The sequence below is a fragment of the Eptesicus fuscus genome, chromosome 4, assembly GCF_027574615.1.
Source record: "Eptesicus fuscus isolate TK198812 chromosome 4, DD_ASM_mEF_20220401, whole genome shotgun sequence".
In the NCBI taxonomy this organism is placed as follows: domain Eukaryota; kingdom Metazoa; phylum Chordata; class Mammalia; order Chiroptera; family Vespertilionidae; genus Eptesicus; species Eptesicus fuscus.
In genome coordinates this window covers 19320338-19330355 of record NC_072476.1, presented here as the reverse complement: position 1 = coordinate 19330355, position 10018 = coordinate 19320338, and the positions used below count along the sequence as shown (strand labels likewise).

At 52.4% G+C, this 10018-nt stretch overlaps 1 protein-coding gene across 3 annotated transcripts in view; it reads right to left on the bottom strand.

The window, feature by feature from the left end:
* Nucleotides 1-2956: 2956 nt before the first annotated feature.
* The window catches only part of CIITA (class II major histocompatibility complex transactivator), a 38504-nt gene continuing 31442 nt past the window's right edge, over nt 2957-10018 (bottom strand). For all 3 annotated transcript variants that reach the window (XM_054714243.1, XM_028145520.2, XM_054714242.1), the window contains 6 exons: nt 9630-9710; nt 8954-9046; nt 6867-6953; nt 4302-4385; nt 4040-4123; nt 2957-3032 (listed from right to left, as the gene is read on the bottom strand). In XM_054714243.1, coding sequence (XP_054570218.1) covers nt 2957-3032; nt 4040-4123; nt 4302-4385; nt 6867-6953; nt 8954-9046; nt 9630-9710 — 505 coding nt within the window. The remainder of the gene's footprint in view (nt 3033-4039; nt 4124-4301; nt 4386-6866; nt 6954-8953; nt 9047-9629; nt 9711-10018) is intronic.

Genomic DNA, 10018 nt, shown 5'->3' with positions numbered 1-10018 from the left:
GGGTGTGTGTCTGTTTAATGGAGTGATCTGGTACACCTTCCTAGGGAGCTGTCCTTTAAACCTAGTCCCGAGGATGAGACGAAGCCGGCCATGTGAGGAACTAGAAATAACATTCCAGGCAAAGGCTGGAGTGAAACACATTCATATGTAACAAGGAGAACGAACATGGGTTGCGCTGCATGCCAAGCTCTTGCTCTCAATGTGCTAGCTCACTGACTCTCCCATAACCCCAAAATGCAGACAGTACTGTGAGAATTTTACACGTGGGGAGACTGAGGCACAGAAGTAATTTGTACAGGTGGTGAGCTGGGCATTGAGTCCAAGTGATCTACCTCTAGAGTCTGTGCTGCTGATCCCAGGCGATGGTCCCTCCTGATTAGGAAGGTGCCTGACACAAAGTAAGAATCAATTCTAATATTTATTGAGCACTTAGTATGTTCCTCGCACTGTGCTAAGTGCTTTACATGTATCAACTCATTTAACAAAGGGTAGCTGTCATTTAAAATCATTACTATGAATAATTACAGCCTCTGACCTCATTTTGTCACCTCTGAGCAGACCAGAAGCAGGGAGTACGGTAGTGCCCTCCCTGCCTGGCCAAGGGTGCGGTAGACACCTCAAACGGAGGGGTACTGGCTCGGTGCTCACCCCAGTGTCTGCACGAATGGAAGTATCTTGTGGACTCCACAAAGTCCATAAATGCAGGGAAACCCGAGGGGCAGTGCCCGAGCTATTTAAAGCCAAACCCGGGTCAGGACACCTGATGCCCTCCGCAGCTTCGCCAAGGCGGAAGGCACCCGTCTCTCTGCAAGGATTGCCAACCAGGCAGCTGGGTCTCAACCCCTTGCCCCCCACCCCTGCCCCGCCCAGACTCCCAGTTGCTGGGAAGAGACGAGTTTGGGCTCAGGTATCAGGGCTGTGCACTAGAGCTGAACAGACAGCTCCCACTGCTGCCAGAGCCAAGTCACCCCAAACCAGGCTTCTGACCCCAGTGACAACAACGACAGGCGAGCTGGCAGCTCTCTGGGCAGAAAGCAAAGCTGCCAAGGCCCTTCCAAGCTTGCCTTGGCCGAGGCAGAATCCAGCTGGGCTGGGAATGGCTCCCAGGATGCAGCGGGGTCAAAGGCAGAGGGAAGCACTCCCTCTGCGAGGCTCACGGTGCTGCTCCCCTAATAATGAATTTTCCACTGAATCTTAGGACGCCACAAAGAAAACCCTTTCTGAAAAGACAGGACTTGGGCCAAGGCAGACTCAGGGCGGTGTGGGGGGTGCTTGTGTGTGTGTGTGTGTGACAGAAGAGATGCAGTGTGACTGCTAAGGCTGGGTTATAAAAAGGATCCAACTTCTCTCTGTTCTCTCTCCTCTCTTTCCCTCTCTCCCCCCACCCTCTTCCTTTTCGGGTGACCACCTACAACCCAGCCACCTCGCTATGAGGAGACCCAAACTAGCCCACATGGAGAGGGCCCCCGCCGACCCTTCCTTAGAGGAACCCAGGTCCCCAGCCACCAGCCAGCACCGAGTGAATGAGCCTTCAGCTGATCCCAGCTGACACCGCGTGGGGCAGAGACGAGCCCTGCCCAGCGACAGGCGTGTGAGCAGAATGAGTGTGTGTTGTTTTCAGCCACTACATTCCGGGGTGGTTTGTGATGCATTAGACCAGTGGGCACACCAACAGGGTAATCATGCTATAAACGCAAACACTGGGCCTGCCTGTGGGGTTGAATGAGTCATTTATAATGTAGTGAAGAGACACAAACGAAGGCAAAAAGGCAGGTATGGCTCCAGTCGCCCCCGCCCCACCCCTGCATTAGTGTGCCATCCGTTGTTTCCAGCTAAGGTCCAGTGCGTCTGGCCTGGCCTGGCCTGGCCTGGGCCTCGGCCAACAGGTTTTGTGCAAACAGTGAGTCCCACAGACAGAGAGCAGCTGCCTCAGAGTCCGTCGCAGTTTGGATCCGGCTCCCTTCTGGTGCCCTCCAAGCGCCAAGCGTGGCCTACTAGGACAGCAGCCTGGAGAAGGGCTTTCTCCCCAGCCTGGCGGGGACGTGCGGAGGCGGAGCTGTGCTGCCTCAGTTCCTCTCTCTGGCCTGGCCACGACTTCTGGAGCGTCCCATAGAAAATGCACCAGGGCTCCTGGGTGGACGGCAGCTGCCACCAGGCACCCACCTGTCTGCCAGGGCTGCAGCGGCTGCGCAGGGCTGGCATCCACCTGGGCCCCAAAGGAGCCTGGAGCCGGGCCTGGGTCTGTCCAGGTAGCAGGCCAGGGGTCCTTTCCGTAGCCGGCAGGGCTGGGTCCCGGGACCCCGAGGCTCTTAGGATATGACCTGAGAAGAGCTGTGTCCACAGATAACCAGTTCAAGGTCCAGCGTGGCCCGTGTCCTCGGAGAAGGGTCTGTGGGAGGTCTGGAGAAGGGGTAGGTCAGGAAGCTTTAGGACACATGGAGAGAGTGTTGTCGAGACTGGGGACAGAAGGGATGGTGGGAAGGGAGGACGAGACAGAGGGTTTGGAGGGGGACCTCACAGGTCAGAGGAGCAGGGAGGTGGGAGGACAGTCACCTGCCAGCGAGAGGCAGGAAACGCACAGAGCAAGTTCCGATCAGGACAGTCCGAGACATGGGGCCGCCAACAGGCTGACACAGCAGCACACAGGGCTTGGGAGTCCCCGCAGGAACATCTTCCCAGTGCTAACGCTGTGGGGCGTGGACGGCCCAGTCTCTAAGCCTGACCACAGGGAGGGTCCTCAGGCTCAACTACAAAGCCTTTAGGACACCTCCACCGAGCCCAGCGCAGAGACGGGGAGGCCCTAGACGGTGTATGGTCCAGGGGTGGTCGCCCACATCCCACCTGCTGTCCTGTGCACTTTTTATGGATTCTGCCTTCCCAGGGTGCTGACCCCAGGGGCCCTGTGGTGCTCCCCTCACAAACCCTCCCCAGTTACCTTGTCCCAGGCACAGTGGGGTCATCGCAGGCTGATCCGGGAGTCCAGCTGCTGCAGGTGTTCCTGGACACCAAAAGGGATGGTGGGTGTCCACATCCTGCAACGGGGCATGGGACACAGAGGCCAGGTTAGAGGAGAGAGCGTGACCCGGAGCCCCCAACACAGCCGCTCCCAAATCGCTCCTCTCATCAGCCTGGGACCTTGGGGAATTCCCAGCTGGCAAAACCAGACCAGGGGTATGGGGACAGCAGAGGCCCAGGAACCCCAAAACCCCTTTCTTTAGACCTGGTTCTGATGCTGACTGGCTGTATGACCTCAAAATCATTGGTTAAACTCTGTGCCTTATTCTTCTCAGCTGTAAAATGGGTCTACACTGAGTGGCCAGATTATTATGATCTCTAAACGCATAATAATCTGGCCACTCAGTGTATATCCTATATAATTAAAGGCTAATATGCAAATTGTCCCCTTGACCAGGAGTTCGACCAGCAGGCAGGCCAGCCAACCGCCCATGTCCCCTTTCCCTGGCCAGACTGGCCAGACCCCACCCATGCACGAATTCATGCACCAGGCCTCATACACACACACACACACACACACACACACACACACACACACACTGAGTGGCCAGATTATTATGCGTTCAGAGATCATAATAATCTGACCACGCAGTGTATACGATACACCTTATCCCTCTTAGAAGATATGAGTGCTTATGTATATGAACGTGCTTTGAATGTATATAAAGTACCAGTATTGGACATTAGACATCATGGTGACATAATAAAAAGTTTGAGCCATATGAAATTGCCAATTTTGTAGGTGAACATGGTTTATACAGGCAATTTCATATTATTCAACCCAACATATTAAGCATTTTCATTTACCAAATAGTGTTCTAACTGCTTTATAAGTCTTGACTAATTTAAACCTCACAAAACTGCTTGTGAGCAAATATTATTACCACTGCTCTTTTACAGATGAAGAAGCTGAGGCCAGAGGGGTGAAGTGTCCTGCTTGCCCAAGGCCACACGTTGGTGGCAGGCAGAGCAGGATTTGCGCTCAGGACTCACGGAACCACCCAGCTGGGCCACTGAGACTTACGCCAGTGTCTCCACATCAGGGCACTTCCTCAGGCTGGCCGCGAGCTGCTGGGCCCCGGCGGCTGTGAACTTGTTGTACTGGACACTGGGGAGAGAAACCCATCCTGGGGCCTGGCTCTCAGGACCATCCCGCCCCAGCCCAAGGCCACCACCACACTCTCGACAACCAGACCGCAGCCCAGTCCTCCCGGTGATGCCAGAGGGAACCCCCGTCTCTGCAGGCCCTCGCGGTGACCACCCCCTGCCCAGGTTCCCATACTCACTCCAGCACCCGCAGGGACACCATGTCCGGAAGCACGTGAGCCAGGCTCTTGGCTCCCACGTCACAGATGCAGTTATTGTACAAGCTGCCGGAAACAGAAGACAGGCACGGGCTGGGTGCAGGGGTTCAGGGCCCCCACACCCAGCTGGGATTACTGCCCCACTTTACAGGGGGCAAACTGAGGCCCAGAGAGATGAGGCCACTTCTCCATGCTCAGACAGTGAGTCCAGGAAGCAGCAGGACTGAGAAGTGGTAGCTTCCGTGCTGAGACTTCAGGAGTTCAAATCCCAACTCTGCCATCTGCTGCCTATGTGACCTTTGGCAAATTAACTCCTCTGTGGCTCGGTTTGCTCCTCCATAAAATGGGCATGATAGAGTCATTGTGAGGAGGAGTAAATGAGTTAATGCTGGTAAAACATAGAACAGGCCCAGCATGTGGAATGAACTAAGTGTTAAGTGGTTATTTCACCTCCCGGGATGGGTAGTGAGGGTTAAATGAGTTACTGTAGAAGGTATGACCAGCACTGAGGATAAAGGGGAGAGAAAAGCCCAGTCACTGGGCTGGCTCGGGTTTCTGTGGTGTATTCAGTCACCATCTGCAGTGTTGAAAATAGCACAACGGATGTCACTGATGCTGACTTAAGCTGTACACTCATTACTAAGCATCCTTTTAACAAGCCAGCTACCGCTGTGGTTCTAATCTCAAGGCCATGACTTTGCCATGACAGCCTCAGGGCTACACTGCAGGGCTGCATGTAAAAGCAGCAGGTCTATACTGCAGCGAAGTGGATTCAGGCTGAACTCCAGCATCCCCTGATGTCATGATTTGGCTGCTGCCAGGACAGGCACCAGGCAAGGGGCTTTGCAATCTGTGTCTGGGGTGGGTCTTAGAACCCAGGAGGCCCATATTTCATTCATGCCAAGAAGCACATGTTCACATATTTGAATATTACTGAGATCAGGATCTAATAATCAGTGGGGTGTCATAATCTGCAGTGTTTTGTCCTCCGAAAGATGTCTTACAACAAATAGCATCTTAGATTCCATGACATGAGGTTTCTTTAAGCATCAGTCGGATCAGGTGTCACCTCCCTAGGCCCCGCCTGCTTCTTCATTTACAGTAGAAAAATTCCAACCCCCCTCCTCACCTACAAGGGTTTCTTTGCATGATCTGGCCTCCACTGACCTCTCCCACCTTATCCCTCTGTCCCTCATTCACTGTACCCAACCACAGTGGCCCTCCTGGCGCTCAAAGACCCAACCTCTTTCCTACCTCAGGGCCTTTGGATCTGCCGTTCCCTCTTCTTGGAATGCTTTTCTCCTAAAGCGGCCCATGGAAGGGGAATGGTCACCTCCTCACAGGTTTCCTGACCTCTCTGGTGAATTCATTATTCCCTGTTGTAACCCCTGGGCCTCTGTCAGTTTCCTTCCCAGCATAAACCACTATTTTATTTTTAAAATATTTTATTTGTGCATATGCTTACTTGCTTATGTAAGAAACTTGAAAGCAAGAACCACATCTGTTTTGTTCGTAGTTGTATCTCTAGCTCCTAGCCACAGGCTGGCCCATGGTTGATGTTAGAGAATATTAGATGCCCTGCACAACTCAATAGGGTGCCAATCACACAGACTAGGAGTTGCACAGTACACAGCCTATACAGCTGAACCCAGTGGTCCTGAATGGAAGGATAAAGAATGGATCCATCGGTAACTCGGCCAACCAGATGCCATCTCCCCTGGGAATTTGACTCTGGCTGTCCTTGGCATGGGATGAGGGCTGGGGAAGGAGAGGGAAGTTCCTCCCAGCCTGGGGAGGGAGGAGAGCTGGCAATGCTGAGCTGAATGACTGGGGCTCTGGTCCAAGCTCTCAGTTCCTTCACCACGGTCCAGGCTAGAAGAAATCAAGAGCAAGAGGTGCTATGCCAAAGTCCACCAGAAGGTGGCAGTATAGGCACTGACTGGTGTATGAGTGATAAGAGCCAGCCAAGGCTGAGGGTGGTCAGCCTTCTAGAAATCAACACCCCGCTTGCCCCTGTGGCTCAGTGGTTGAGCGTGTACCCATGAACCAGGAGGTCACAGTTCGATTCCTGATCAGGTCATGTGCCTAGGTTTCGGGCTTGATGCCCAGTAAGAGTCATGCAGGAGGCAGCTGATCAATGATTCTCTCTCATCATTGATGTTTCTATCTCTCTCTCTTTCTCTCCCTTCCTCTCTCTGAAATAAAAATAAAAAGACTCTAGAAAAAGCTTAGTCCTCCATCTCCTGGGGGAAGAGAACCAATATTTATTGTGCCCCAGGGCCCAGCATTGCACCAAGGGCTTTCTATAGGGCATTGGGATGGTACCCATTTTCCAGGTGAAGAAACAGAGGCACTGACCAACCAGGGGTTTGTGTTCATATTGGATTTTAGATGAGTACCGCGCCCCCCCCCCCAAGTTGTACAACTCTGACACAGCAGAACAGCCTGTAGTGACTGCCTCCAGGGTCCCAATGTGGGACTTCGTAGCTGGTACAAAGGGGGCTCTCTGCCCTCCCCGGCCCGCCAGCTCAGCAGGGCCCCACTCACCTCAGCCTGAGGAGGGATGCAGCCAGTGAGGGCAGGGCCTTGGCGAGCTTGCAGGCGCCCACGTCAGTGATGCTGTTCTGGGACAAGCTGCAGGGACACAGCAAGAAGGCCAACTTTGTACACCCTTCCCCCCTACCTGCCTTCCCTGGGACAGAACTGAGAAACTCTCGCTTCTGCACAGGGTGGCCCAGAGCAGCTAAGACAGGACAATGACCTTAAGGAGAGCTGTGGCTAATCAACTGTGAATGGCACAGTGGGTAGACTGGTGGTAACTGTTAATAAATAAAAGGATACTTGTTAGGCCCTGTGGCTGAGTGGGATGATAGGGGGTGAGGATGCACAAGAGAGAGTGCTTTCCTGCCCACACCTGTTTTATGATTTTACTAGTAGCCCTGGCACAAATCCGTGCACCAGTAGCTCGCCAGTAGCTCGCCGCTGCCCTCCTGTAGCTCCCTCCGCCCCTCCCAACCCCACCCCCTCATAGCTTGCTGCCCTGCCCCCTCCTGTAGCTCTCCACCGCCTGCTTGTAGCTCGCTGCCCCACCCTCCTGCTGATCCGTGATGCAGTCGTTATGTGGTCGGTCATTATGCTTCACAGTATAAAGACCATTTGCATATTACATCTTTATTATATAGGATAGCATCCCCTTTGAATGGCTTTTTTTTTTTAAGTATATCTTTATTGATTTCATAAAGGAAGGGAGAGGTAGAGAAAGACAGAAACATCACTGATGAGAGAGAACCATTTAAACGACTGCCTCCTGCAGGCCCCCCACTGGGGATCAAGACCACAACCCAGGCCCTGGCCGGAATCGAACCCGGGACCCTTCAATCCGCAGGCCTACACTCTGTCCACTGAGCCAAACTGGCTGGGGCCCCTTGGAATGACTTTTCAGCTCTGTAACTAAGTAAGTGTTCATGTTATTTGTCTGATGGTTGTGGGCTCCACAAGGCAAGGGGCCTGCTCTGTTTTTTATTCATTACTGTATTCCTGCTGTGCTTAGAGTAATGCCAAGCACATAGTAGGTGCTCAATCAAAAGTTAAGTAGGGCAGTGAAATGAAGGAAAGAGCAGGAAGGAAAAAGAGGGAGGGATGGAGGGGGAAAGGAAGGAGAAAAAGGAGGAAGGAAGAACTAAAAGGGAAATCTGGCTTACTTGCTCTAGTTACCTAGAACACTATAAATAACTTGAGAAGTCTCAGTGTCTTACAATCAAGGAAATGCCTTAAGTGAATTCTGGTGAATTCTGTGGCCATCCTAATCATGGTTATAAAGTGAGGTGTGGATAAGTTTTGATGATACCATCTATGTTCAGTAAAAAGAAAAAGATCATATTGATCTTCTTGCATCATATCCATCTCCTACTTCCCAACGCACCGAATAGCTTTTGTTGTTAATCACCCAAGGATATTTTTTTCCATTGATTTTTAGGGAGAGTGGAAGAGAAAGGGAAAGACAGAGAGAGAAACACTGATGTGAGAGAGACACATCAATTGGTTTCCTCCTGCAAGAGCCCTGACCAGGGGCCCGGCCAGGGAGGAGCCTGCAACCAAGAACCAAGGCACGTGCCCTTGACTGGAACTGAACCCAGAACCGTTTTGACTAGGGCCCAGAATAGTTAAAAATAATAATAATAATTATATATATATACTATTTTGATAATGTTTTACTGATAAATCCTAATCTATCTCTCCTATTTCACCTCCAGGGTAATTTTCTGTCACTAAACATTGTTTACTTTTATTACTATATCCTTTATAATTATGGCTTTATCTGTTTGCTTGTTTATTGTGTCTTGCACTAGAAGACTCCTGAGGTCAGGGATGTTGCTTGTTTTGTTTAAAGCTGGATCTCTAGGGCCTAGAATGGAGCCTGCACATATTAGGTGCTCCTTAAATATTTGTTGATTAAATTAAGAAATGATTGGGTGCATGAATGATTACATAAAGGAATGAATGAGTGAAAGGAGGAATGAAGGAATGGATGGATGGATGGATGAATGGTTGGATGGATAAGTGAATGAAAGAATAAAAAAGCCAGCCTGCCTTGAGGGAAAATGGAGCAAGAAGGGCAGGCCCAGCCCACTTACTTGAGCGTCTCCAGAGCCTTCAGCCGAGGGAAGGTGGCTGAGAGCTGCGCGACACCCTCGTCCCCGATCTTGTTCTCGCTCAGCGAGTCCAGGCTGCAGGTGAAATCACATGGGGGGGCCATCAGCCAGCACCCTGGAAGTCACCTGACGTTTCCCCTCCCTCCAACCCATCTGGGGCCTCCTCCCATCCCCCACCCCTGGACACACCATAGCAGATATCTATCTGCTCCTGAGCTTTTGAGAGGGAGTCTTCATCACCCAGGGGCACCAACTGGCCAGCCAGGCGACAAGGTTCTAGCTCTCAAAGGGCCCGAATCCCTATTTTGCTTCCTGGGCGCCCTCACATGTTTGGGCAACTTCCTGGCAACCTCTTGGGCCTCGATTGTACCGTGGGATCCTGCTCTCTGACCCTGCTTCTCTGTGGGCTGCTGGGAGCAACATGTGAGGGGAAGAGTTTCAAAGGTCATAAAAGGATTCGACTTAAAATAAAAAGGGGAAGGGGTGGAATTCCCATCTGTTGTCGCTTCCCTGCCGTGGGGTCATCTGGTCACTCACACCAGCCCCATAAAGGAAGCTGTAGGACAAAGAGACAAACTCACACAAACTTACACAAACAGGGGCAGGGTTTGGGGACTCCCAAGCCTGAGTCACGGAGGGCTCTGGGGTCGGTACTCACTCCAGATGCTGGAGGGAGGAGAAGGCCTCCAGGATCCTCACCAGTTTGGGGAAAGCCTGGGGGCCCGAGACAGGGCCCAGCCTAGGAAGCAAAGAGCAGAGGTAAGACCCTGAAACAGTCATGGTCCCTCAATTCAGCCGCAGGGTGGGGTACAGACAGGGCACAGAAGGCAGGCCCGTCTGAGGCCTCCTCCTCTACCCTGACTTCCCTCCCCCCGGTCCCACCAAGTGGGACCCCAGACCTGCTCTAGGAAGATTTCAAAGCCCCTCAAGTGGCCAGCTGGCGGCTCCCCAGCTTTCATCTGGGTGGGTTCTCACTCCTGCTTACATCTGCATGCACCCTTCTCCTGCCTTGGCCTGGTTCCCAAATGCTGGCTTGAGCACCACTAC